Source organism: Lolium rigidum, chromosome 7 (assembly GCF_022539505.1).
Source record: "Lolium rigidum isolate FL_2022 chromosome 7, APGP_CSIRO_Lrig_0.1, whole genome shotgun sequence".
In the NCBI taxonomy this organism is placed as follows: domain Eukaryota; kingdom Viridiplantae; phylum Streptophyta; class Magnoliopsida; order Poales; family Poaceae; genus Lolium; species Lolium rigidum.
The window spans coordinates 6,763,255-6,791,220 of NC_061514.1; the positions used below are offsets into that span (position 1 = coordinate 6,763,255).

Below are 27,966 nucleotides of genomic sequence, written 5' to 3' on the forward strand. Positions count from 1 at the left end.
TTAGCACTTCAATTTCCAATCTCTTTTTCAGCCTCCATCTCTAACATCCTCTAACGTAACATATATTTATCGGAAATACATTTGTACACCCAAGCATGGGTGTGGATGTTACCAGAACCGTTGGATGCTTTGAGATTCGGACAAGATGTTAGGTGAGAGAAGTTGTTTTGCTCTTTTTCACTCTTTTCTCTAAAATTAGTGGGTCCCATGAACAGAAGCCTAAAGCCACCAGACACGGCTTTGACTACACGATGCGCTGCTGCATCTCGCTTCTCACCCGACACGGCCGGCAGTAGTCAGTAGAGCCTCTCCTCCCGATTCCCCACTCTCCTCCACCAACATCTCTCAACTATCAACCCGAGTAGCACCACCGACGGTGGCGGCGGCGGAAGCGCCGGAGCCGTAGAATGCGGCGGTGGGTGCGGCTCCGCCGCAGGATGGGGCGGGTGCGGCGACGAGTGCTGCTCCGTCGGAGGATCCGGAGGTCGCGGCGGCGGGGTGCTGCTCCGTCGGAGGACGCGGCGGCGGGTGCGGCTCCGCCCGAGGACGCGGCGGCGGGTGCGGCTCCGCCCGAGGACGCGGCGGCGGGTGCGGCTCCATCGGAGGATGCGGCAGCGGATGCGTCGATAGTTGCGGGCATCAGCGGATGAGCGAGCGTGGGGTGACCGCGGTGGCCGCGACCACCATTGCACGTCGCCCAGCGCACTGCCTGCTCCTCCTCAGCTGCGACGAAGCCTCAAAAGCAATGTTGTTTGCTCCTCTCATGCATGGTCACCGTTGGTTCTTCTTTCAGTCTTTCACCTCTAGAAACCATGGCTGTGAGATCGCGGCAGCGATTTGGTCCAGTCTTTCTTCCCCAAATCATCTTTTATCTCTCGCCATATCCCTACCCCCGCTCCTCCGCGTCTACTAGTTCGGCAAGGATGAGAAGCTCCTCGCCGCGTGTCGGCAGTTGCTCCGATTCCCTGAACATTTTTTTTGGCTGTCGCTGCGTCGGCCATCAGAGTAAAGACATTTTAAATGTTTCGAATATACCGTTGAGCATGTTGACTCAAAGCATGGCCGCATGTACATCGGCAGGACATGAACCATGGCGTACGGCGCGTCGTCTTCCTCCTCTCCCCCGAGCTTCTTCTCATGCGCCGCCCGCTGGTTGCTGCTCTCCAGCTTGCCTCTCCATCTCTTGCTCCTCCTCCGCGCGGCGCGCCTGATGCGTGTGGGTGTGGCCGTGGTGGGTGGCGGCCATGCCGGCGCATCGGCAGCCGAGGCGCTCGCCTTCGTGGGCGCCCTCATCGACAGGTGTACAGGAACATCATGCACGCCGTGTACTGCATTCTTAGTAAAAATGCCACCGGTATTGGTTGTACCATGGTCTCGGTCCCTGCTGGGTCAAGCTCATTCCCGCCGCCGGTATCTCCATGTTCTACGAGGCCTGCAAGAAGATACTGTCGACGACAAAGAAGATTACCCGAGCTGAGAAGGAGGAGGATGATGTCTGAAGTGGACAGACAGAAAAACAGGAACCACCAAACGGTAGTCTACCATGAACGGGATGAGCAAAATGCAGATTTCAATTGCAGTGGCGTGGAGCGCGCTGCAATGGAATCTCACCAAAGATTCCTACATTTGTGATTGTGTACATAATTATCTTAATTCATTAGATGAAAAAATGACATCCTTCTAAACTGGAACATAAGAACAGAGTAAATGTCAAATGAATCGGCAAAAAAGTTCCGTTAAGATAAAACTCAAGATAAGTGGCACATAATCTCTTCAACTGAACAGCCCAGCGTTGTTGCACCAGCATATCAAACTGTCAATAACAGAAGCAGCTCGGTGTATCACCAATTCACCATTCTAGAAAATGCAACATAAGCCATTCAAATCACATCCATCATTTTCTTAAGGCATTCCTCTATGGCAGTTGCTCAGTTATTCTGAAACACTATGGAACACTTTGCACGCAGGCACCATTTCCTTCAGTAACAATGAAAATTCGACAATAATTAAGCATTCTCAATGGCTAAGCTGTGACATTACAGAGTTTAGAAAAAAAATCAACATAAAAATGCCAACATACAGCCATTCAAATGACATCTTTGGCCGGAGCTGCGGCTAATACAAAAGGAATAACCGAACAATATCTCTGAATGAGCAATGTAGGAGTTGAATCATTGAACTAAACATCTTGTTCTTCCAATTCAGCAGTACATGTTGCTGAATTTATGTCCTAAGCATCCGCAGTTCCTACATCTGTTCTGCCTGCTTTTGAAGACTCCCCAGATCAGGATCAGTCCGGTAATCAGGAAACACCGTGCATGCAGAAGAGTTGTGTCCAGACTTCTTGCAGTGCTTACAAAATGTTGTCTGCTGGGAACGACCTTCCGGCCAAGCACCGGCATCACTCTTGTCTTTCTTTGTTGTTTTCTTACCATCTCTCTTGCCTCGTCATAAAATCCTTCTCTCTATGCATTTCCCTGACGAAAAATCAACTGTCAACGTCTCTCCTTAAGGAGCTGAATTAATCCGTGGCACATAATGTTTTGTTCATTTTTTTTCATCCCTGTAGAAAATGACAGTACTCTTTAAGTTCTAATAGAATAAACCTGTTTTCATTCATTTCACTTTTGAGAGAACTGAAGAGGAAGAAGAGACATCTACCCGTTGACTAAACAAGAACAGATTTCAGGACATGTGAACAATCATGGAAACTATTGCCCGTTTCTCCTGGTATATTACTTTCTGGAGGAGACAAATCTATAGTGGGCACCGGAAAGAAGTCTTCCATGACATTTGATCTAGTGAGAATTTCAGGCTATTTCCATCTCCCAACTCAACACACAAGAAAAAGCCGGATGAAGTGGTACAGAGTGGAAATCGGGAGCCCAGCCTTTGATTATTTCGCCTCATAAAATTTGCTACACTGTCGACTTTCCGATCCCGGAAAATGGGGAGACGGCGACGGCGCACGACGCACGTCGACGGCGATATGTACCTGCAATTCGCGGCGCGGACGACTCGCTGGCGCCGGCAGCGCCGGCGCACGGCGTTGACGTACTCTATCTGCGCGTCGGCGTCGAGGGCGCACGGGGACGGCGCACGGCTAAGGCTCTATCTGCGCGTCGGCGGCGTGGACGGCTCCCTTGCGACGGCGGCGACGACGCACGGGGACAGAGAAGGCGTGAGCTATCTGCGCGTCGGCGGCATGGTGTCGAAAACTCCCTGGCGACGCCGGCAGCTACAGCGTGAGGAAACGCAGGGGAGAGAGGTTGGAGAACACAGGGGAGAGAGGTTGGGGATGGAGGACAGGGCCTGTACTTTCTGATGGTAACGACGTCTCCTGTCCCCGGCACGAACAGCACGTACCGTGTCACGCGGCCAAAAGCCGGGATAAAAGGAGCAATGGAGGTGACAGGAAAATGAGAGAAGTGGAAGAAAATGTTTCACTCTACCAGACTTTGCACGAATCTCAAGATCAAAATCAATGGCAAAGAGTACACCCACACCCATGCTTGGGTGTACAAAATCCACACTCTTTTATTTATAGTGCATTGGTCCATTTGTTGAGAGTATTATTTGGAACTCGTCTTCCAGGTGAGAATCTTAGGGCATGCTCGGTAGTCCGGGTCAACCCAGAATCTCCGTCTCTCCTCGTACATGGTGACCCTAGCTAAGTCGGGTTGATATTTCGGCACGCGTCTGATAACCTGAGTTTGTTGATACATGCTGAGTTGAGGTGTTGTTTGGTGGGTTGGTATATGTTAAGAGATGTTGAGGATCATGTTGAAATTTGAAACTAAAAGGGTTTCCAAATATTACACAAAAGCCCTTGAATAGAAAACGAAAAAAGCAATCAGGTCTTAGATCCCAGGATCACCTCATCGCGGAGCTTCATGCTCGGTTGTGGAGGTCGTGGTGGCGGAGCTTCGTGCTCAGTTGTGGAGGTCGTGGTTGCATGAGGAGGAGGCTGCGAAGTTGTGGTGACGTGAGGAGGCGCTTGGCGGCGGAGCTTCGGGCTTGGCTATGGCGGCCGTGGCGGTAGAGCTTCGTGTTCGGTTGTGGAGCCGTGGTTGCGCTTGGAGGAGGCGCTGTGAAGCTGTGGCGGCGCTTGGAGGTGGTCGTGGCTGTGCTTGGAGGTGACCGTGGTGGCGGATGAGGCTACGAGGAAGAATGACTTGCTCGAGGCTTGCGGAGCCGTGACCATACACGCGAAGGATTTTTCGGGATGGACTCGGGAGATGAGAAGCTCGAGTTTGAGCTTGTCTATCGCATGAGACATAGCTGAGGGCTTTTTTCATATGAGGTGGGCAGTAGCTAGATGAGAACCGAGGCTATCAAACACCACAATTTTCAAAAGTCTCAGTTGGGAGGACGCGCAGTTGGTGCAGCTGATATGGAACGAAGTTGATATCACAACCATTACTCCTATTTAGGTTTCCTCGAGATTTGGGTTAACAGTCCCCACGTGCACTGGCGGACCTATGTTGTGTCAAAACCGGGCCATGGCCCGTCTAGCCCAGGAAATTTTAGCCTATATACTTGTAAATTTTGGCCCAATAACAGCTCATTTTACCAAGTTCAGTGTATTGGTCCGCCCAGCTTTTTTGGGCTAGTTCCGCCGCTGCCCACGTGAAAAGGGTATTGCATGTACTATTTAAACAAACTCTGAAGAACTTTATAAAACCAGCACAACATATCATAGGACTACATGGCATTGTGTCTGGACAACATATCAAAATAACAGAGAACTCTATAGATCCATTTCACGAAATAAATTTTAAAACATTGAATATTAGACACCTTTCGAAGAGCTTGTCGCGAGGAAGTCGAATATGAAAAAAAAACTCATTTTCATTTGTTACGTGAAAGTTATGCTAGTTTTTCAATTTGTAGTGCATTTTAAAAAAGAATCTTTCAAAATGAGTGTGTAGGGCCCACGAATGGACGTTCCTATGACATAAAGGACTCAGATTTCCACTCCGCCCCATGTCAACTTCACGAATGCATTTCCGCAGCTGGGATGGTAATGTCTGGGCTGACCCGGGCTCCAAACATACCCTTTTTCTGATATCCATTTAAAGAAGTTTCCTATACAGACAAGGAAACGGAGTATAGCTAGAGAGACAACATGGGAGGCTGCAAACCTGCAACACTTGCTAAATTTGATCAGACTGAATCAGTCTGAGATGGCACGATTGACGACGCACATGTAGATGTCACTTGGGTGAGCAACGTGGGGCGAGCGTGTGTTCTTATGTATGAACCGTAGAAGTGCTATCATTGCGCAAAGCATTGAAATTCCCGTCTATAAAATAGATGCATTGTTCTCTGTATAGTATGCAGTCTACTGCACACATAAATAATGGAGCTCAACCGGGAGCAGCACATCCTCGATCAGGGCTTGCTCGATGGAGAACATATCTAGTGATACCACCATTTAGATGATACCATGATACCGTACAAAAAAACGTATTTTTATACGTGCCAAAAAATTGTACGAAAAAATGTGAGTGCTCATGAAGCATGTCCCTACAACATCACAAAATTTCATATCCAAAATCGACATGGACACTGAGAAACAAAAAAGAGAAAACCAGCATGAATAGTGCTACCTAGTGTCACAAAAAGACAAAATCAGAAAATGATACTATTCATGCTGATTTTCTCTTTTTTGTTTCTCAGTGTCCATGTCGATTTTGGATATGAAATTTTGTGATGATGTAGGGACATGCTTCATTAGCACTCACATTTTTTCGTATAATTTTTTGGCACGTATAAAAATACTTTTTTTTGTACGGTATCATGGTATCATCTAAAGGGTGGTATCACTAGATATGTTCTCTTGCTCGATGCTCAGCTCGAGCTCTGGCACAACACGTTCGGCTTTGTCAAGTCCATGGCGCTCAAGTCCGCCCTGGACCTTGGCATCGCCGACGCCGTTCACCACCACGGCGGCGCGGCCACCCTCTCGCAGATAGTCGCCAAGGCCACGCTCCACCCGTCCAAGATCTCCTCCCTGCGCCGTCTCATGCGCGTGCTCACCGTCTCCGGCGTTTTCGGGACAGAGCACTCTGCTGACGGAGAGGCCGTCTACGCGCTCACTCCGGCGTCCCGTCTCCTCGTCGGCTCGGCGAACATGGTCCCTATCATAAACATGCTGCTCAACCCCATCCTCGTCTCCCCGTTCACCGACCTTGGGACGTGGTTCCAGCACGAGCTGCCGGACCCGGACCTGTTCAAGCTGAAGCACGGCATGACCTTCTGGGAGCTGGCTGACCACGACCCGTCCTACAACACGCTCGTCAACGACGGCATGGTCTCCGACAGCCGCTTCCTCATGGATATCGCCATCAGGGAGTGCGGCGGCGTCTTCCAGGGGATAGGCTCTCTGGTGGACGTCGCCGGCGGGCACGGTGGAGCGGCCCAGGCCATCGCCAGGGCATTCCCGGACGTCAAGTGCAGCGTGCTCGACCTTGAGCACGTCGTCGCCAAGGCTCCCAGTGGTACTGACGTGGAGTACATCGCCGGCGACATGTTTGAGAGCGTTCCACCCGCAGACGTTGTCTTTCTCAAGGTACATGATGTAGTAGTTCGCTCGCTCGTTACTTGAACTAGATGATACCCCGCGCGTTGCAGCGGGATATTGGCATAAATAAGAGAGCTGCACAATGTGAAAAAATATAACAAATGACAATCTAGAATGTCACTTTTAGGTTGGATGTGCGCAACACATTTAGAGGGGTAAACATTTCATCATGTTAATTAGATCCCATTTATTTATGAAGTGTGTCATGTATCTCGGGCTATTTGAGATCAAAAAAAGGAAACACCACATATTTAATTAGGGGAAAGAGAACTAAAGAAAATAGGCAATGTTACCTAGCCCACGGGATCAATGAGTCATTCCTTAGAAAACTGTACAGAGAGATGTAGCTTGCGTGTATATAAGTGTGAGACTCAGATCTAAGAATATTTAGTACTAAGCACAAAGATTAATAGTTACAGTATGCTAAGAAACACATTTGGAATTTTATACAGTATACATCTACATTTCTCCTCTCATTACCATCTTCCGCCATCTTCCAGGTCTTCATCTTGAATATACCAAAGCAAGAAGATCACGATGCAGGATAGCTTTTCAACAAACCAGGCAACCAATTTCACCTTTAAATCAAGTTATGTAACCTCCATCTGCAGACCCCTGTTGTACTCTAGAAAAGAAAATGAAAATAGACAGCAAACTATGCTACAAAAATGGACAACAAAATTCCTAAGAAAAAATGGACAACAAAAAATAGAGTACTAAGAACTTCCAGATTCTGACGGTAGAATCATTCAGGAAATCTGCACATCTGACTGTAACTTGTAGTATTGTACCGTACTTCAAGAGAATCACGAAAGTATAAGGAATGGGATCATTCAGTTCAGCATGCTTATGATAGCATTCAGCAGAAGAACATGGAAGTGCAAAATAATACATCTAGGATTAAATATCGATCGTGAGCAATTGCCTCAAACATGTAAAAGGGAGAGGTACTTACCTGAAAGAATTGCGCCCATAAAAGAACATGAAAAACAATTAATGTAATGCAAGAAATGTCCAAGAGGCATTTATATTGTCATGCTCCTAAGTTCTGGTATTTACTTACCGTATGAAAATAATTCATCAAGAAATATATATTAGAAGGATAGATTTCATGAGAAGGAGAGCGCAGATTGAGGTTCAGTATTGCAAACATGCATGTTACATACATCTGACTGTGTAAGAGCACAGAACAGTTGAAATCAGATTAGACACCTTTATTGAGAGAAATGTGAGATAAAATGCGAAAACAGATTGAGCATTGACTGACCATAACATCTAGCCATCCCATTCACCGTCGACCTAGACGTTTGTTAAGGCTGAAACAAAATAAATAAAGCCAGAGAGAGAAATATACTTACTGTACGTCTTGGAGTAAATCTCGCTCTGTAGTTTTGGAGTACATCTCAAGAACTGGGCAGGGAGGGTACTTCTCATAATCAATCTCGTAAATTCTTGATCTTCACAGATAAAATATGAATAAAACAAAACTGGGGAGAGAGGGCGGATCTGCCTTCTAACTAAAAAATACTCTAAATATTAATCACTCCATCTATGCCAACGGGCAGGTAGAGACGGAGTAGGGAAGACAACCAACCTGTTGGAGGCTTGGAGCAATGGCTGTGAAGGCGCGACGATGGCCGGTGCGTGCTGTGTAAGTAGAATGGACTGGGATGAGGATGAGATTCATCACATGGAGATATATAGGAAGGGGAAAATAAGATGCAGGGAAGGGGAAGAGACATGCGTGAAATTGGAATTAGAATGGGAGAAGATGGGGTAAAATTTCAGTTGAACTTCCTTCATTACTTCATGTCTAGTTAATTCTCGTGGAGATCTTATGGGAGATCGTGGAGAAGATAGAAGAGAGAACGGGATTCGTTGCTTCGGACCTTCGGTGAATACGAACAGTGTTTTCTTTTTACAGAAATACCGGCCGCGCGCGTGGTTTTCCGTCCGTTCGGGCGTGGCGTCAGGAAAGTGAGAGGATCTGCGCGCGTGGTGTGCCTCCGATCGGGCGTGGGCGTGGCGGCTGAAGAGGAAGGCCCACGGGGCGTGCCGGCCTGCAGGTCCGTTCGGGCGTGCCGTGTGGAGACGAACGGCAACCGAGCGTGTCGGGGCGCGTCGGTACGGGAAGAAATCTTACCCAGTGACGTGGCTCAATGTGAGGGCAGGAAAATGGGACCATCTATTAAGAAAGAGAAGATTTGATAAATCTGTTGACATGAGACGTCGATCCTGATCGTGGAAACAACATGGAGTTGATCCACACCAACAAAAAAAAATAGTCGTCTTAGAGCATCTCCACCGGCGCCTCCCAAATAGGCGCCATCAGGTGCGCCGACACAGCTTAATTCCTCCGTTCGCAGAACGGGCTCCCACACCGGCGTCCCCTAAACCGACGGCCCCAATAAAAATTTTATAATGAAAAGTCAGAAATATGGATAGAAATTCAAATTCAGGTTTTCGAATATGAAGTCTAGGCCAACATCCAGCCACCAAATCACCGTCGTACATAGTCCGGCTGCCAAAAGAAGACAAGTTGGGCTTCGAGGCCAAATGATCACAGGAACGGCATCATGGTCGGCTCAACTTCGACGACGTAAGGGCGTAGATCTGGCGATGCGTTGAGGTCGGGGAAGCGGAAGGTGCCGCTTCCCCTCGGCGCCGAATCTGATGAGAACGTCGCGTTGAGGTCGACGGTGTCGCTCTCGGCGTACTCGGGGAAGTAGCGGGCGCGACCGTCCATCTGGGACAAACGCATCTGCGGGGGCGACGGTGGCTCCGCGAAGTAGCCCGACGACGAGGGTGAGCCGCCCATGTTAAGGCACACTTCGGCCGCGGCCGCCGCTTTCGCAGCCTTGATTTGTGCGCCTCAACGGTGAGGCGGCGTCTTCTGCGGTTGGCCGTGATGAGGACGCATCGGTGTTTCTCCTCATCCCACGCCTCCTCCGACTTGCTCGTCGGCTTCTCCTTCGTCGCCACCGTCCGCGGCTTCGCCGGCGCCTTCGCTGACTTCACTAGAGCTCTCTTCTTCGGCGGCATGGCGGCGGCGAGGGTTTTGCGGCAAGGGTTTTGTGCGGCGTGAACTGGACTGGCGCGGGAGATGGAGCGACGGGCGGGAGAAATAAGCGGCGGACAGGAGAAATGATCGGCGGACGGGAGGGGAATACGCATAAAAATTATAGGATTTGGGCTTTTGTGGCTGCCAAGACGGTCCCGCTCGCGAAAACCGTTGTGGCGCTTGGCGCCGGCGTGCCCAGATCGCACCCTTTACAAAAGGGCCGGCAACCTTTCCACGTATGGGAGATGCCTAGAGTCAAAATGAACAAATAATGCGAAGCCAATCGATAGGTGAAGTGATGGAAAATGAGGATGTTTTGCTAGGAGTACAACGTCATGTTGGTAAAATGGACTTGCTAAACGTGCGTGGATTATTTATTTTCCCTTTATATATATAATATATAATTATGTTTAACTTTCCTCGCCTGGCCACCAACATCTTGCAAAGTAAACAAACAATTGAAACCAGCATAAAGTCAGAATGTTGTGTATCCTCGTTATTAATTCAATGCATAACTCGTGTTCAATTTGAATTGTATAGTGGGTTATGCATGACTGGAGTGACGGAGACTGCATCAAGATACTAAAGAATTGCAAGAAAGCTATCGCCCCAAAAGATGCCGGAGGGAAGGTGATAATCGTAGACATCGTGGTTGGAGCAGGGCCGCAAGACCTGAAGCACAAAGAGACACAAGTCATGTTCGATCTTTTCATCATGTTCATCAATGGCGTCGAGCGGGATGAACAGGAGTGGAAGAAGATTATCTTCGAGGCAGGATTCACCAACTACAAAATCACACCGGTTCTAGGTGTGCGGTCAATCATCGAGGTTTACCCATGAACATTTGATCCTTGATTGGTGCAAGTATGTGGATTTCACTTTTATAGTCCAATAAGACTCGATCTAGTCGTAAAATTCAAGCATTTTGATCCTTGATTGGTGCAAGTATGTGGATTACCTCTTTTATAGTCCAATAAGACTCAATCTAGTCGTGAAATTCAAGCATTTTGATTGTTGTCCGTGCATTAGTTAATTTGCGCCTCTATGTATTGTGTTACCGAGTCTAAGGCTCTACAGCTCTTGGACTTGAAGGAGCATTCGACTTACCTAGAAACTACGTATGTGGCATCAGTTGTTATTGTCTTAGCATGTTGCACCTAAAGATCTACTGTACGGAACATGATCCCAGGAAAAATGGAAAACACTTTTTTAATGGATTCATAGATGTAAAAAAGCAAGTGAGAGATCAGATCTTTTTAGAACATAGAGATTTAGATATAAATCTTGCCAAACTGATTTAGGCCCATCTTACATCCTACCTCCTCCTTGCGTACTGGCTAGGAGAGGCCCCAATGGCCCATTTTCCCTATGGAGGCCGTTCAGGTCCATAGAAGACACGAGTTTGTTTCTTCTCCTCCAATCTGTGGACTGACACAGGACCCCACCACCGTCTAGCTTCTTCTTCTGTCCCAAGAAATAAACCCACACAAAACCCACTAAAATCACACAAACACTCAGATCCAGCCGCCCCCCATCCCATTCCCCTTCCCCAAACCAAATCCTCCGCTAGGGTTTTACTCCCGCGCCGCCGTCCCAAAATCCCCCCCGCCCACCCCCGGAAGGCGACCATGGCCGGCGGCAGTCCCGCGGCGGTCACGTTCCTGACCAACATCGCCAAGGCGGCGGCGGGGCTGGGCGCCTCCGCCTCCCTCCTCTCGGCGTCGCTCTTCACCGTCGACGGCGGCGAGCGCGCCGTCATCTTCGACCGCTTCCGCGGCGTGCTCCCGGACACCGTCGGCGAGGGCACCCACTTCATCCTGCCCTGGCTGCAGAAGCCCTACATCTTCGACATCCGCACGCGCCCGCACAACTTCTCCTCCACCTCCGGCACCAAGGACCTGCAGATGGTGAGCCTCACCCTCCGCCTCCTCTCCCGCCCCGACGTCGTCAACCTGCCCACCATCTTCACCTCGCTCGGCCTCGAGTACGACGACAAGGTGCTCCCCTCCATCGGCAACGAGGTGCTCAAGGCCGTCGTCGCGCAGTTCAACGCCGACCAGCTCCTCACCGACCGCCCCCACGTCTCGGCGCTCGTCCGCGACTCGCTCATCAAGCGCGCACGCGAGTTCAACATCATCCTCGACGACGTCGCCATCACCCACCTCTCCTACGGCATCGAGTTCTCCATGGCCGTCGAGAAGAAGCAGGTCGCGCAGCAGGAGGCCGAGCGCTCCAAGTTCCTCGTCGCCAAGGCCGAGCAGGAGAGGCGCGCGGCCATCGTCCGCGCAGAGGGAGAAAGCGAGTCTGCGCGCCTCATTTCTGAGGCCACTGCCATCGCTGGGACTGGCCTCATCGAGCTCAGGAGGATCGAGGCTGCCAAGGAGATCGCCGCGGAGCTGGCGCGCTCACCCAACGTTGCCTACATCCCCTCCAGTGACAATGGCAAGATGCTGCTCGGCCTCAATGCCACCCGGTGATTTACCACTTGCATTTTACTCCTTCAGTTGCTTGCCCGACAATCATTTTGAGGCACTAAAACTGTGGGCTGGACAACAATTATGTCTGTTACTGTAGGTCGTGTTACTTAAACCTGAATGTCTTCGGACTAAATGTGGTAGCCTCTGAACAAAATAAGGTCTGGGTCTGGACGTTAATGATTTGTCACATTAAGCTTTCTGGCGTTGTTGAATTTGTGTCCTAGTTATACTATGATGTTTGTTTGAGTGATTTCATTGTTCTATAACTTCACTGGGGTTGCATCATTTGGCTTCATGGCTACTTGTGCTCTAAGCTTTCAGGTGTTGTTGAATTTGTGTCCTAGTTATACTTGTGCCTTCTGTTTCAGTTTATTCATTGTGCTCTAACATCACAGGGGTTGCATAATTCGCTTGCCTCTTTCATGTATGCTATCTTTAGGTGTTTACAGTCCTATAGCTCCTTGTATATTAGCTCATGTACTATGTCTTTTAGCAGCTTTAGCTCCTCAGAATTATGCATCCTTTATCTTGGGGTTTGCTTCTCTAGTGTTATAGAAGTCAATTCTGGATATGATAGGCCAGTGGCTGGTAGCTTGGTGATGTGATGTTTGATTTAGCTCATCAGGATTGTTAAGGCGTGGTTAAATGTTAGCCCTTTCGATGTTCCTTTTTTCGGAGCTCATGAATTGTTGTTTGGAAGCTTTTCAGCTCATGTTGAGTAATGCATCCATTTAACATTGTCTTTGCTTAATCGAATGCTACAAGATCCAGTTGTGGATTTGATATGCGAGTAGGCAGTAGGCTGATATTGCAATGTTTGATTTAGCTGAATATGGTTTAGGCCTGCACTGTCGGAGTTAGCTCTACAGTTGGTCTTAAGAGTAATCCTATAATGCCTGCATTGGTTGCATCATTCGCTTCACGGTTGCTACTGTGTTCTTTGTATTTTTCTCTGGTCTATTTAATAGTAGATCTTCCATTCAAGAACTATGAATGATTAAGAGGGATTAAGAGTTGACAGTGATGTGGCTTGGTGTTTATTAGCCCTTTTGGTCGATATTTTTCTTGTTCTGCTGGTCATGTACTATCATTTAGCACCTTTAGCTCCGCAGAAGTATACATCCTTTTAATTTGGGGTTTGGTCCTATGGGTCAATTCTGGATATGATATGCTGGTGAATGATAGGTTGGTCTGATGTTTGATTTAGCTTACTCAGTATAGGCATGGTAGATATTAGCCCTTTTCACGTTCCTTGTTTGGAAGCTCATGAAGTGTTGTTTGGAAGCTATTTAGCTCATGTAGAGTAATGCGCATCCATTTAACATGGTCTTTGCTTAATTGAATGCTACAAGATCCAATTATGGATTCGATATGCGAGTAGGCAGTAGGCTGATACTGCGATGTTTGATTTAGCTGATCTGTATGGTTTAGGCCTTCATTGTTGGTTTAAAGTTTTACTACTCGTACTAGAGTAATCCTATAAGGCCTGCATTGGTTCTTGTTTACTAGTAAAATATATGTAGCATTCGATCCTGCATTGGTTCTTGTTTACTAGTAAAATATATGTAGCATTCGATCCTGCATTGGTTCTTGTTTACTAGTAAAATATATGACCTGTAACAGGGATGTTAATTCCTGTTTTGTTAAGCTTAATTGCTTTTCGGTTTAACTATTATCACACTGAAGGCACTCCTGTCAATAGCACTTTGAACTCAATACATGGTCTAGTTCAAGTTTCTTTTATTGATTGCAAACCGAACAACCAAGTAGCACAGTTTATTTTATGAAGAGATTGTATCCACATTTGAAACTCAAGTGTTTGCTAACAATCTACTATATGTCAGTAGACAGTTGGTGGATGTTTTTATGTTCGTTCTTTGCTCAATGAGTCAATGGTATGGTTTTGTGTGGTCGAAACAGGTCTAGTACATTCCAGGAGTTAGGCTCTACAATTTTGATGTAGGTAGGAATGACTCTGTCGTCCTGCTCTTATTGCTTATGCCTATGTACTCATATTTCATGACTTGTTGGAGGGTTATTACTTCATGTTGGAGTTCTTCATAGACACATGATAGTGTGATAGTACTGTGTCATCCGTAGGCTCACATGTTAAATACTGTGTTATATAAGCTTCAGGGCCTGTTTTTGTAATGGTTTTGGCGCTTTTATGCTGTAGGCTATGCATTAATAGCAGTAGCTTGTTGATATTGGAAATCATGTTCAGTTTGGCAACGTTTTGATGCATTGCTATTACTTTGGTGGCTTCTATGAACTACAGCTCTTTTTTCTGACCATTGTTTCTTTTCAATGATGCACACTAGTTGGAGTTTATTTTTACTGTGCTTGTGGGGAGCTTCCGTAACTCTGGTGTGTATGCTTTTGGCTGGTCTATATTCTGATTCTGCTTTTGTTTGTTCCATTTCCGTTTCTGTCTTGCATATCTGAAGAATCGAGTATTCATAACATACTTGCAATCCGTATGCCCTTTGCTGGTAAGGTTCATCGTAGCAAATGCAGCTTTGTGGTAGTGTAATGCTCTGCGCTATTGGATCTCAATTGGTTTCTTGTGATGCTTTGCCATTTCTCATTCTGCCATGATCTGCGTGTTAATCTTGTTCCAGTTCAATATTGAGTTCCAGTACGTCTCTTGGAGTTGAAGTAGAGGAGAACCTGAACAATATGTTATCTCTTGTCACCGTTTACATTTAAGACGCTTATATTGTTGACTACTTCATACTTTACATTCCCGTAACATCGTTATTGTACCTGATGCTCTCCAAAACACAATGCCATAGCTTGCGAGGGGTATATATGGCAGTTCGTGACTATCCAATTCCAAACCGGTCAAGCTACGAAAATGATCTTAAATTTGACGCCCCCTGGCTCAGCCAGGCCCGTGTTAATTCCTGTTTAGTTTTGCTTAATTGCTTTTCGGTTTAACTATTATCACACTGAAGTTACTCCTGTCCATAGCACTTTGAACTCAATACATGGTCCAGTTCAAGTCCCCTTCTTTTATTGATTGCAAACCGAACAACCAAGTAGCACAATTTATTTTATGAAGAGATTGTATCCACATTTGAAACTCAAAACTGTTTCCTAACAATCTATATGTCACTAAACGGTTGTTGAATGTTGTTATTTTCACTTTTTGCACAATGAGTCACGTGGTATGGTTTTTGTGCGGTCGAAACAGGTCTAGTACATTCCAGGAGTTAGGCTCTACAATTGTGACCTACTCTGTAGGTAGGAATGACTCTGTCCTGCTCTTATTGCTTATGCCCATGTACTCATATTTCATGACTTGTAGGAGGGTTATTAATTCATGTTGGAGTTCTTCATATACACATGATAATGTGATAGTACTGTGTCATCAGTAGGCTCACATGTTAATACTGTGTAATATAAGCTTCAAGGCCTATTTGCGTAATGGTTTGGGCGCTTTTGTGCTGTAGGCTATGCGTTATTAGCAGTAGCTTGTTGATATTGGAATATCATGTTCAGTTTGGTTGTGTTTTGATGCATTGCTATTACTTTGTTGGCTTCTATGAACTACACCTCTTTTTTAGCTGACCATTGTTTCTTTGCAATGATTATGCACACTAGTTGGGTTTATTTTTACTGTGCTTGTTGGGAGCTTCTGTAACTCTGGTGTATATGTTTTTGGCTAGTATATATTCTGACTCTGGTTTTGTTTGTTCCATTTCCGTTTCTCTCTTGCATATCTGAAGAATCGAGTGTTCAAACATTAACATTACTTGCAATTCGTATGCAATTTCCTGGTGAAGTTCATCGTAGCAAATGTAAATGTTGTAGTGCAGTGCTCTGTGCTATTGGATCTCAATGGGTTTCTTTTGATGCTTTGAAATTCTCATTCTGCCATGATCTGCGTGTTAATCTTGTTCCAGTTCAATATTGAGTTCCATTACGTCTATTGGAAGCGGGAACGTTAACAATAAGTAGCTGACTCTTCTCTCTCGGAGTTGAAGTAGAGGAGAACCTGAATAATATGTTAGTATCTCTTGTCACTGATTACCTTTAAGACGCTTATATTGTTGACTACTCCTACTTCATACTGTGCATTGCATGCCTGTAACGTCGTTACTGTACCTGATGCTCTCCAAACGCAATGCCATAGCTTGCGAGACGTATGTATGGCAGTTCGTGACTATCCAATTCCAACCCGGTCAAGCTACGAAAATGATCTAAAATTTGACGCCTTCTGGCTCAGCCAGGCCCTTGCGACTTCAAAATTGGGGAATGCGGCAGTCGTGCGATCCGTTCTTCACTGGGGGGCTGGTGGGGTGACGAGGTGGGTTGAGGACGCAACGCATGTGTGGGTGGTGTGTGGAGACGTGGAGTAGCCCGACCCGACAGTTCGTCAAACACCCTGTGCACAAATGGACGGACAATCGAGTCTTGGGTCCACCTGCGGAAGTCTACTTTCTACAGCCATCTTGCTCTTCCCTGAAATCTGGACCAGATAAGCTAATCCCAGACAAAACAGGGCCCACAAAACAGCAGTGTTGTCTTGCTAGAGTGGTTGTTTTGTTACAAAATATAAGCTTTTACTCCCTTTGGCAGGTCTTGCACTTACTGTCCAATAGTTATATTTTAAAATTCTGAAAATTCTTTAAAAATACGGGGTGTATATCTAGACATTTTTGTGGCTTGTGTAAAAGACAATTTTCGGTACTTTAGATTAGCTTTTCAGGAGACTTATTTATATTTTTGACACAAGCCGCAAAAAAAAATTCCCACAAAATTTATGTGTGAATATAGAATGTCCGGATGCACACCATAATTTTTTCTGAACATTCTAACTTTTGTCAAAAAAAAGTCTCATCTGCTTATTTAATAAGATGGGGCGACATTAGCACAAAAACTTAACAAAAAAGGTCCTTACGAAAGACAGCTGCCGCCTCTTCCAAAAACCTAGTCATCCCTCCACCTTCTCCATAGATCGGTTCCTCCTCCTCTGCTCGGCCTCACTGAGGTGGGGTTGGAGGGGCCCGATCCATGTGAAGTTTTTAATGAAAATAGTCCTTTCAATAGATTATGCCAGGGTTTTGGTAACATCTTCCTTTCCGCCTCTGCGCTAATGGGGGATTAAAGCATCTACAATAAGTGATCTTCGGTCCTTCGGACAATATCTCCATCCCAACATCAATGGTGGTACTGGAATATTAAATTTCTTTATGTATGGTCCTTTCGCGAGGAGGATTGTCCTTGCAATATTTGCCCGCCCCTACGTCCTCAACAATGGTGCTCGTTTTCCTAGCGACGTTGCCTAAACTGTTCGGTTGCTTTTCCCTAGCATATTGGTATTGGTACTTTGCAAATGTTAATTGACTAATTTAATGATTACACGTGTGCACATAGTCTTAGCATTGCGGCTCAGATTAAAATTATGAAAAAAGCTTTCATGGTATTTACGGGTTTATGGTTTGGTAGATTTCGTCATGGAAGAAGAAAGTGTTTGAAGATCTCGAAAATTTGCTCGGTTTTCTAAACTTGAATTTACAATCGTTGGAGACAAATCATATATGTCTACCATATACTACTTGCTACTATAAATATATATGTCAGTGATTATAAAAAAAAATTGTACGCCCTCGATTCCTACTGATGAGTGATGGCTGATCCCTCGAGAAGAAAAGAAAAATGAAAGCTCTCTCTCAAAAGTTGCTCCCACGAATTCCAGGAGCGGCAACCAAGCTCGCACAACCCCAACCGGCCAAACCCCCGGAAACCCGAGCCCAACCGGCCACCACCACCACCACCACCACCACCCCAGTCCCCGTCCCCAGCTCCGAGACAAAAACGCAAACACCTCGCACTCGCGGCCATGCCCCCTTGCCACCGCCGCTGCTGACCAGCCAATCCGAGCCGTCTGCGACCCACCGGCGCGTCTCTTACCGGAAAAGCCGAAGCGCCGTCATGGACCCGGCCTACGACGAGCTCGAGCGCCGCAGCCGCTACCTCAGCTCGCTCGTCCGCCGCACCAGGCTCGCCGACCCGCCCCAGCCGGAGCCGGAGCTCAAGGTGGAGCCAAAATCGGCGGTGGACCTAAAACCGGTGGCGGAGCCCAGTGGTGGGGAGGGCAAGGCGGAGGTCAAGGAAAGGGCGGTGAAGGCCAAGGGGGCCACGAATGGGGAGGAGAGGAAGGTGGCGGTGCGGGTGCGCGCGGCGGACATGCCGCTGCCGCTGCAGCGGCGCGCGATCTGGATCGCGCGGGAGGTCGTCCTCGCCACGCCGCGCCTCGAGAGCAAGCGCCTCGCCCTCGCGCTCAAGAAGGTACCGCCCACGCCCAGTGATAATTTCTTCCTCGCTGAATTTGTTTTCTAGCCGTGGTGATTTAATCAGACACTTACTAGATCAGTATTCAGTACTAGTTCTCTCGGGTCCACAAACTTGTGTTGATCATTTATTGCTGTGAAGAGCGGAGACAGATGTATGATATGCAAAGAATCACTGCTAAAATGGCCGCGAGTAAGATCTTGCTATAGCGGGATTCTAGTAAAGTTCTTAGCCGAATAGTTGTGTACCGGAGAGTCTCGAGAAATGATCTCGGATGTTCTTTGCTGTTGAGTGTCAAGTCTAATGCTAAGGTTGGTTTGACCTTGAGGAAATGGAAGGCAGAATGGCAATGCCATTTCTGCCAGATCAGATAGTTCAGTGTGCTCGTTTATGAGATATGGTCCACTACAGCACTGTTAGTTAGTACCTAAAAATAGTATTTGTGAGATATTGAATGCTTGGAGGACAGTTGTGGTTTGCTGCTGGACGTAGTTTGGTGGTACTTTCATAGCTTCAAGTTGCAACCGTCTTCGGAGTAGAACATGTAAGCACGATCTACAAACTGGAGGGTACACCAATGCAGAGTGGTTGACTTTCCCTAACAAGGGAGATGCAATCTTGTGAGCTAGCCTGGCAGAATGGTTTGTTAAAATCGAGGTCTGTATGTTGACTGACTTGATAGTTCTTTGCAAGATGAGGATTATATGTAGAGAAAAATGTGGTTTGTGGCTGGTGTCTCGAGTAGAATCTTCAATGTTGTAGTCAGTATGTTGTTCCAAGGTGAGCAATCTAATCAAGAAATCAAACAGCCGAGATCACCTCTAGATGAGAAGCAAGAAATTTGCTACTTGATCTCAGCTGTAGATTTCATGATCTGATGGGGCTCCTCTAAACTCAACTGAGAACTTATGTCATTCGTCATATTCCTTGGAGTTGGAGCACCTATGCTGAAATAGGAAAACCTTGGAGTTGGAGGACTGATCCTGCAATTGGAAACCTTGACATGAGCATATGAGTATTGGAATTTATTGTTGTCGTGTTCGCCATTCATTTTCGGTTAGTTGCTGATTGTTCATGACCTTAAAAGGTTTTCTTCATATAGAATCCTTCAAAGGGGGCAATTTAGACACTTACATTGCAATACTGTTGTTCTAGACTTGGGTGGGCTGTCTACTCTTGCTTCCATAATACTAAAAATATTCGTCTTCAATGCAAGCACAAACAAATTTTGCTGCACCATCTCCCCATTTTGAACAAACTAATGTTGTTTTACTCTTTGAGTGTTTATTTTTTTCCCCTTTTTATGTCTCAATAGCATATGGGATTTGTCTATGGACATAATTTTGAGCAAAAGTTTGTCATACTATTTATCTTTCGTCAAACTACGTGCGGCAGGCTGCGGCCTTTGGTTTCTATGGTTATTCCTACCTTTACAAGTAGCTCTGTTTGAAACTGCTATGGATGTAATACCATCCATAGTTTTCATTCTCATGACCTCACTCTTCATAGCAAATGATAGCTTGACTTTGTTTTCATTTTACTTGCAGGAATTTGATACGACATACGGGCCTGCCTGGCACTGCATAGTCGGCACAAGCTTTGGTTCCTATGTCACTCACTCCTTAGGAGGTTTCCTGTACTTCTCTGTCGACAAGGCATACATTCTTCTCTTCAGAACCGCTGTCGAGCCACTGAGCCACCCTTGATGAGACCTGGAACCTCACACACAAGTGTTGTAGATTCAGAGCAAATCTGTAATTTAAGCAGCTGTATTAGGTGCTCAACGGGCAGTAAGTTTAAGCAGTAGAGAAGGATCACCTCTCCGCATACAGAAATGTAAAACAAACATGGCTCTATTGAATTTTAAGTATCTACCAGGCGGTTGCTGTGTAGCCTTCTCTGTACTGCCGACTGCTGAGTATTGTTGACCTACGATTCTACAAAGCTCATCGTCCGAGTGTGTTGATATCATGCCATGTAAACTCCAGAAAATGTGCAACCGTGAAACTAGACCAGCTTATTACTAGTCAAAAAATTATGTTGGTTTATTATGTTGCTTTGGGCATTCGCCCTTGGACTCGGTCATGCACTTTGTGGCAGAAATTATTTCACATTCGTCGGGTCTTTGCAGAAAAAATCCATCAGAGCTGAAAGCAACAGAAGACAATTTGTGCTGGCAGAATCGATAAGTTGCACGTGATGTGACCCAGAGTTGAAATTTCAACTAAGTTGTGTAAAGGACTGCATAATGCGAGGTAATGACCAGGTATTACTGATACACGGTCCATTTCCAATCTCTTTACTGAAACACGCTACTGACACTTTTGACATATTTGGGAGTAACCTGCAATGGTCGTGTGGCACATGGGATAAGCTATTCAACCCAACCAACAGTATTTGTCTGCAACAAACCGCTCATTTCAAAAGCGTTGCGTAGTCAAACTGAATTATTGATGGAAAGCAAAAGCTTACCTTAAACGAACCATTATAAAATATACTTGCAAGACTGACTTTGGTTGAAAAAAATCAGGACTGGCTGCCAGTTGGGGAGTAGAGAAAGGATTTGTGATGCTATTTAAACCCAGCACAGAGAGCAATTACAGCACCTATCCCCAGTGAAGCCACGGCAAATTTTTCAGGACGGGAGGTACCCTGCTTCTGTTCGCCGGCTTTTCATACATTTCGTTTGATATTTACATCTTCTTCTTTGCGAGTATACTACCTACCATTTAGTAGTTTTGTTTTCCTGCAACAGGGAGGAGGGAGCAGGTGAAGATGTGAGGTTTAAGCTATCCTTGTTTGTATGTCTCCTATATGTAGATAACTGAATATGGGCTGTGTGAATCAAGACATGGAAGAACTCCACAAGCTCATTCCCTGGGTTATAATTCTACTATTGTCGTATGGTGCTGGGAGCATCAGCTGCGACGAGAACTACACGGATCTCGCCTCCCTCCTCGACTTCAAGCGTGCAATATCCAACGATCCAATGGAGGCTCTGAGCTCATGGAATACCACCGTCCACTTCTGCTTGTGGGAGGGCGTCGCCTGCAGCACGACGCGTCCCGGCCGTGTTGTGACGCTGAGCCTGATAGACCGAGATTTGGCTGGGAAGATCTCTCCTTCTCTAGGAAACATGTCGTACCTTGTTTCCCTTAACCTCTTCTCAAACAAGTTGTCTGGTCAGATTCCTCCTCTTCTTTGCAATCTGCACAACCTCAAGATTCTGGACCTGAGGGACAACACGCTGCAGGGAAATATCCCTGATGCGCTCACAAACTGTTCCAGCTTGACTGCACTGAACCTTTCAAGAAACTTGCTCGTTGGAGAAATTCCCAGGAAAGTAGGCCTCCTCTCCGCCATGTCATATTTCAGGCTTAACGGTAATGGTCTTACCGGGACCATTCCGCCTGGTCTAGGGAATATCACAGCCTTGCAGAACATCTTTCTTCACGAACACCAGCTCCATGGAAGCATTCCTGGGGAGCTTGGGAAACTACCCAATATGTTAAACCTGTTGCTTGGCGTAAATAGACTGTCAGGCAGAATCCCAGAAGCACTATTTAACATCTCTTCGCTGCAGCAGTTGGCCATGCCAGTGAATATGCTACATGGTCCATTGCCATCTGGAACCGGGGACTTCCTCCCTAACCTCACTCGGCTTCTTCTATCTAGCAACATGCTGGAAGGTCAGATTCCAGACTCACTGGGCAATGCATCAGAGCTGCAGCGGTTAGCGTTGGGTAACGAGCTTACTGGACAGATCCCGACTTCACTTGGTAAGCTTCGGAAGCTCAGAATGCTAAATCTTGAAGCAAATAATCTCCAAGCAAAAGATTGCAAGAGCTGGGAATTCCTAGACGCGTTGAGCAACTGCACTCTTCTAGAGTTCCTTTCACTCCAAGCAGCTCAGCTACAGGGGGTACTACCAGATTCAGTCGGTAACCTTTCCTCCAACCTTGACACGCTCTTGTTTGGAAGAAACATGCTATATGGATTGATTCCGCCAAGCATAGGAAACCTTCATGGGCTAACTAAACTAGGGCTGGAGCTCAATAGCTTTAGTGGTCCGATCGATGGATGGATTGAAAATCTAGTTAATTTAGAAGAACTATACATTGGGGGAAATAACTTCACTGGGCATATTCCAGGTTCCATTGGCTATATTTCAAAGTTGTCAAAACTATTTCTAGAATGGAATCTATTCTCTGGTCCCATGCCGTCAAGTTTAGGAAACCTTTCACAGCTCTCTCTTTTAGACCTTAGACATAACAATCTTCAAGGTGGTATACCAAAAGAGGTTTTCACAGTAGCCACACTTGTTCGATGTTTATTATCCCACAACAATCTCGAAGGCGAGATTCCTTATGTTGCTAGTCTTAAACAACTCAACTATCTAGATCTTTCATCCAACAAGCTTAGCGGCCAGATTCCACTTACTTTGGACACTTGCCAACAATTGCAAATCCTCCGAATAGACCAAAACTTTCTCGGTGGAAGCATCCCCATAATTTTCGGAAATTTTAGTATTTTGACCATGCTCAACCTTTCTCATAACAATTTTTCAGGCTCTATCCCAATTCCTCTAAGCAAACTAGAACTTCTCACATATTTAGATTTGTCTCACAATCATCTTGAAGGTGAAGTACCAACAGAAGGGGTATTCGGAAACACTACAAGAATCTCACTTGATGGCAATTTGGGGCTCTGCGGAGGTGTACTGGACCTACATATGCTCCAATGCCCCAAAGCTTCTCGGAGAAGAACTACATGGCGACACTATTTTGTAATCCCCATATTAGGCGGTGTTGCATCCGTCTCATTACTGATTTACTTCATCATCACAAGAAACAAGGTGCCAAGAGTACAACTATCGACGCCTTTTTCTAGTGAGCAATTTCCTAAAGTTTCCTATAAGGATCTAGCTCAAGCCACAGAGAACTTCTCAGAGTCTAATTTGATTGGGAGAGGAAGCCATGGTTCAGTGTACAAAGGAAGGTTAATAATTTCAGAACACATGGTTGTGGTTGTGAAGGTTTTTGACCTTGCTATGGAAGGAGATGATAGGAGTTTCATGTCAGAATGTCAAGCTCTGAAAAATATTCGGCATCGCAATATTCTTCCAGTTCTGACTGCATGCTCAACAATTGATAACACGGGCAATGATTTCAGAGCTCTTGTCTACAGATTTATGCCCAATGGCAGCTTGGATACTTGGCTGCACCCATCCAGCAATAGAGACGCTAACAGTAACTTGGATCTGGCTCAAAGACTGAAAATAGTTGTTGATATAGCTGATGGATTGCAATATATCCATCATGATTGTGAGAGTCCCATTATTCACCGTGATTTGAAGCCCAGCAATATGCTTCTAGATGGTGATATGACCGCTCATCTAGGAGACTTCGGCATTGCAAAGTTCTATCTTGAAACAGTAGGAGATTCGAAATCAGTTGGTACTTTGACGGGAACAATTGGATATATTCCTCCAGGTAATTTTAAAAAGCCTATCTACCACTTCAATTGATGTGATAACAGTACATCTCATAAACTGTATTACCATTTTTTTTTCAATATTCCGAGTATGCCGGAGGTAGCTACATCTGTTAAACTGTACCATTTTTTTCTTCAATATTCAGAGTATGCCAGAGGAAGCTACCTATCAACGTCTGGTGATGTGTACAGCTTTGGAGTAGTGCTACTGGAGATATTGACGGGAAAAAGGCCAACTGATTCTTTCTTCTGCAATGGACTCTTCGTCGAGAGGAACTTCCCTGATCAGATACTTGATATGGTTGATGCTTATCTACTAGAATCAAGCCAGGAGTATTCTCGAGCAAATCCAAAAGAAGAAAATAGAGTTTTCCGGTGCTTGTTGGCCCTGGTAAAATTGGCACTTTCTTGCACACACCAGGCACCTGATGATCGACCTAACATGAGAGAAGTAGCTACAAAATTACGCGAAATTAAAATTCCACATATAGGCTAAGCATTACTAGCAATATAGTGCAATTATTTTTCTTTCATCAATGACCCACTAGACCAGTGTGACCTAGTAGTATTACACGGCAAAAACATAAGAAGGGTTAAACATTGCGGATGACTTCTACTTTTCTTAATATATTATTACTATCAAGCAGATACCAATTACATCCGATCTCTACAATAATAAAATGTGACGAACTAGTTAAGATATTAAAGATGCACACAACCAAAAGAAGAGAAGAAAAAAAAACATGGCACCTGCCAAAGCGAGACACTGCCGAAAAGTGCAGATCGCTAGGCTCACAGCCCCCACGCACATGATTTTGCTATGAACATCGTCACACAAACAAAACCAAAACCATATGCACATCGTGCTATGAAGTACTCCGTATCATCTTTCCCTTAACAATTATTTCACACAATGACAGCTACTCGCGAGCATGGTCTTGACATGAACATCGCCATGTGGCTAAAAACTCTACTTCCGCAAAGCACGCTGCCATGCTACCACCGTCGTCATTCCGGCTTCCATGGCAGAGGTCGACGTGTTGATGGCGCCAACGACAGGCACAGGACCGCAGCTCTCCAGCTGCTGATCTTCTCCACACTTCCGTGGAGAAGCCCCAGCGCGTCTGATCTGCAGCGACCATGTGCAGATCGGAGGGCTCTCTGGGGCCAGAGCGCATGGCCAGCGACGGCGGCAGCCAGTTCACGACTCATGAGTTTGGCGACTTCTACTATTGATTGTTAGCCTCCACTGAACTCAGCCTCTGTTGGGCCCATAGGTACCACCAGCAGCCAAGAGATAGGAATCAGGATTCAGAGGGCACTAGGGACAGACTACTGAAGCGGTTTGGGATTTAGGTAAGGTATAAGATTTTCCGATATGGCCATATCCCATCGAACAATCAACCCAGTCATATCGCTTAGATCTTATCCAGGGTAAACAACCATTCCTACCGAGCCAGGCTGAAAGCCTTGTCAGGTGCAAGAACCCACTAACCTACCAGAAACCACAAAAAAACTGTAGAAGAAGCCAGGCATTGACGCAGGACCAATCACCATAAAATACGAACTGACACCACCAACATTGTAAGAGGGGCTCTCCCCCCAAGCCAGTCCAGGCTACAGTCCCTCCAAGCGGGAACCGCAACCTATCCCAGCAACATCACATATGGGGAGCCCCAAATTTTGCGACAATAACCATAACACGGCTAGGACATGATCCATAACACACTGCAGTGCCAATAGACAGTACCAAACACTATGTCATGGGATGGGTAAAGCCAGCTTTACTCGGCGGCTCCCTTCGGGGCCTCCCTGATCTCCTCCTCTGCAGTGTCCTCCTGAAGCCAAGAGAGCATCGGTTACAATTATTCATGAAACAGGATGATTTTCTAATAGCACAGAAGAAAAGGATGTGTTTGGGAGATTGACGGTACCGTGATGTCTGAAGTCCACAGGGTCAAGTTGTCACGAAGGAGTTGCATGATCAAAGTGCTGTCCTTGTAGGATTCCTCGCTCAGGGTGTCCAACTCAGAGATGGCCTCATCGAAAGCCTGAAGTTAGGAACATTATCATGATGAGAAGTTGCAAACAATGTCTCAAGAATGATCCAACAATTATGAAAAGAAATACGATAGGAGACTGAAGTCACAAATGCGCCAGAAGAATTACTTCTTGGAATTAACTACAACAAGTTACTACAAAACGTGTTGCCAAGTACTCAAATTTGTAGCAACGAAAAGTTTACTGTGTGTGATTATTAAGAACTTTGGAACTTCATGATGAATAGTTAGCCAAGTTTTGCTACAGATGCTTTTACTTTTGATCCAGTATTCTCTAGACGGCACTACAATATACCTAATACAAAAGGCATTTGGAGAACAGGTCAAGAACAGAATCTCATTCATGTGTCATGACAGCTAACAGAAACACTGGGTCAACCAATAATAAGAGGGACAGATACTTGATGATAATAATCATTTGAGATTAGGTACATGAGTCACTGCATGTTTCTTTTTCTGGGCTCACTCAGCGCCTCAGTTGACAAGCAATGCAAGGATTTTGCTGTCTCCCAAATCACAGCTAAAGATAATGGAAGTTCCATTGGTTCTACAAGTCAATGACCGAATAGTAAGGAAGGCAACTAATCTGAAGTATCATGTGCTCTGCCCATGATACAAGCAAAAAGTGGTAGCCAAAATATAGCAAGGAAGGGGAATCAAATTTGCAAGTCAATTAGCAGAAGATCAAATTGCTTTGTTTCTCTAGTAGTGAAATTGAATGTGTGATGCATAATATAATCTACTGCATCACCTAACGGCTATTCTTATCCCTTTATTGTGCTTACAAAACTGTTTTGCAGAAGTCGGCAATGTAAAGATGACAAAACAAAATATTTGCCAGATGGCTGCTGCTCTAGCAGTGATACACTGATCGTAAGGCATGCATCTAGTATGATATTTACATTCTGTAACTACCAGTTGACTAAATCAAACAGGAAGGCCTAAATTCAGAAAAAAAAACATTTCATTCACTACGCATGTATTGTGTACCTAGCAGGGCACAAACAAAAAACAGAGCATTCTAGCTGGTGCAGAAAAACTAACCTGCTTTGCGAGGTTGCAAGCACGATCAGGCGAGTTGAGGATCTCATAGTAGAACACCGAGAAGTTGAGTGCCAGCCCAAGCCTAATGGGATGAGTTGGAGCCAGCTCAGCCAAAGCAATATCCTGAGAGATTGTAGACAAACCAAACCATTTAAATAAGGGAAGTATACAGCATGCTAAACAAATCACAAGGACATGTTTACAAAAATTACAGAAGTAAGAATGATATTCTTCAGCAAGAAATCAACATAGTTAGATATATATATGGAAACAAAATATCCAACCTGAGCAGCCTTGTATGCCACCATTGTATTCTCAGCAGCATCCTTCCTCTCAGCCCCACTCTTGAATTCCGCAAGATACCTATATTAATCACAATTGATTGATTCAGGTCAATGAAAATTCACAATCCATTAATTAATTAATTAATTAATGAAGAATCCCTGCTGGCTGGCCGTCCATCACACTATTATTATAATTATTACCTGTAGTAGTCACCCTTCATCTTGAGGTAGAAGACCTTGGACTCGGGAGCGGTGGAGGAGGGGACGAGGTGGGTCTCGAGCAGCTTGAGGATGCCATCGCAGATCTTGGTGAGCTCGGTCTCGATCTTGCCGCGGTAGTCCTTGATGAGGGTGACGCGGTCCTCGTTGCCGCGGCTCTCCTCCTTCTGCTCGATGGAGGAGATGATGCGCCAGGAGGCGCGTCGCGCACCGATGACGTTCTTGTAGGCTACGGAGAGCAGGTTGCGCTCCTCGACGGTGAGCTCCTCCGAGTCGACCGTCTTGGCCACCTTCTCCATGAACTCGACCATCTCCTCGTAGCGCTCGGCCTGCTCGGCCAGCTTGGCCATGTACACGTTCTCCTCCCGGGAAAGCTCCGCTGGCGCCGACATCTTGGCTGGTCACGGCTTGTTCTGAATGCCAAATCTGCAGGATCAAAGAG

At 45.9% G+C, this 27,966-nt stretch overlaps 4 protein-coding genes and 1 long non-coding RNA gene across 5 annotated transcripts; 3 read left to right on the forward strand and 2 right to left on the reverse strand.

Annotated features, from left to right (window-relative positions):
* Positions 1 to 1,983: 1,983 nt before the first annotated feature.
* On the reverse strand, positions 1,984 to 3,032 carry LOC124679159. Its single transcript, XR_006994837.1, has 2 exons — positions 2,996 to 3,032; positions 1,984 to 2,477 (listed from the first exon to the last, which is right to left on the reverse strand). It is a non-coding gene; the product is annotated as an uncharacterized LOC124679159 (long non-coding RNA).
* Positions 3,033 to 4,023: 991 nt separating this feature from the next.
* Positions 4,024 to 10,571, forward strand: LOC124670839 (O-methyltransferase ZRP4-like). The gene is made up of 3 exons (XM_047207310.1): positions 4,024 to 4,136; positions 5,833 to 6,574; positions 10,188 to 10,571. Exons 1-3 carry the CDS (start codon positions 4,024 to 4,026, stop codon positions 10,485 to 10,487), a joined length of 1,155 nt encoding a protein of 384 aa, XP_047063266.1. The 3' UTR covers positions 10,488 to 10,571.
* Positions 10,572 to 11,214: 643 nt separating this feature from the next.
* LOC124676740 (prohibitin-3, mitochondrial-like) lies at positions 11,215 to 12,390 on the forward strand. The gene has a single exon (XM_047212772.1). It carries the CDS (start codon positions 11,276 to 11,278, stop codon positions 12,122 to 12,124), a length of 849 nt encoding a protein of 282 aa, XP_047068728.1. The 5' UTR covers positions 11,215 to 11,275; the 3' UTR covers positions 12,125 to 12,390.
* A 5,539-nt stretch (positions 12,391 to 17,929) lies between these two features.
* LOC124677740 (dynein light chain LC6, flagellar outer arm-like) lies at positions 17,930 to 20,238 on the forward strand. The gene is made up of 2 exons (XM_047213699.1): positions 17,930 to 18,421; positions 19,972 to 20,238. The coding sequence occupies exons 1-2, from the start codon at positions 18,065 to 18,067 to the stop codon at positions 20,128 to 20,130; spliced, it is 516 nt and encodes a 171-aa protein (XP_047069655.1). The 5' UTR covers positions 17,930 to 18,064; the 3' UTR covers positions 20,131 to 20,238.
* Positions 20,239 to 25,452: 5,214 nt separating this feature from the next.
* Positions 25,453 to 27,960, reverse strand: LOC124669794 (14-3-3-like protein GF14-B). The gene is made up of 5 exons (XM_047206334.1): positions 27,507 to 27,960; positions 27,306 to 27,384; positions 27,022 to 27,144; positions 25,852 to 25,968; positions 25,453 to 25,755 (listed from the first exon to the last, which is right to left on the reverse strand). The coding sequence occupies exons 1-5, from the start codon at positions 27,914 to 27,916 to the stop codon at positions 25,702 to 25,704; spliced, it is 783 nt and encodes a 260-aa protein (XP_047062290.1). The 5' UTR covers positions 27,917 to 27,960; the 3' UTR covers positions 25,453 to 25,701.
* Between the last annotated feature and the right edge of the window lie 6 nt (positions 27,961 to 27,966).

Excerpts from the sequence above, each read along its gene's own strand:
- LOC124670839 (XM_047207310.1), top strand. The coding sequence starts at position 4,024 with ATGGCGGCCGTGGCGGTAGAGCTTCGTGTTCGGTTGTGGAGCCGTGGT. Across the intron at positions 4,137-5,832 it reads GGTCGTGGCTGTGCTTGGAG|ATATGTTCTCTTGCTCGATG; the intron begins GTGACCGTGGTG and ends TGGTATCACTAG. Across the intron at positions 6,575-10,187 it reads CAGACGTTGTCTTTCTCAAG|TGGGTTATGCATGACTGGAG; the intron begins GTACATGATGTA and ends TGAATTGTATAG.
- LOC124676740 (XM_047212772.1), top strand. The coding sequence starts at position 11,276 with ATGGCCGGCGGCAGTCCCGCGGCGGTCACGTTCCTGACCAACATCGCC.
- LOC124677740 (XM_047213699.1), top strand. The coding sequence starts at position 18,065 with ATGGACCCGGCCTACGACGAGCTCGAGCGCCGCAGCCGCTACCTCAGC. Across the intron at positions 18,422-19,971 it reads TCGCCCTCGCGCTCAAGAAG|GAATTTGATACGACATACGG; the intron begins GTACCGCCCACG and ends TTTTACTTGCAG.
- LOC124669794 (XM_047206334.1), bottom strand. The coding sequence starts at position 27,916 with ATGTCGGCGCCAGCGGAGCTTTCCCGGGAGGAGAACGTGTACATGGCC. Across the intron at positions 27,145-27,305 it reads TGGCATACAAGGCTGCTCAG|GATATTGCTTTGGCTGAGCT; the intron begins GTTGGATATTTT and ends ACAATCTCTCAG. Across the intron at positions 25,969-27,021 it reads CTTGCAACCTCGCAAAGCAG|GCTTTCGATGAGGCCATCTC; the intron begins GTTAGTTTTTCT and ends TCCTAACTTCAG.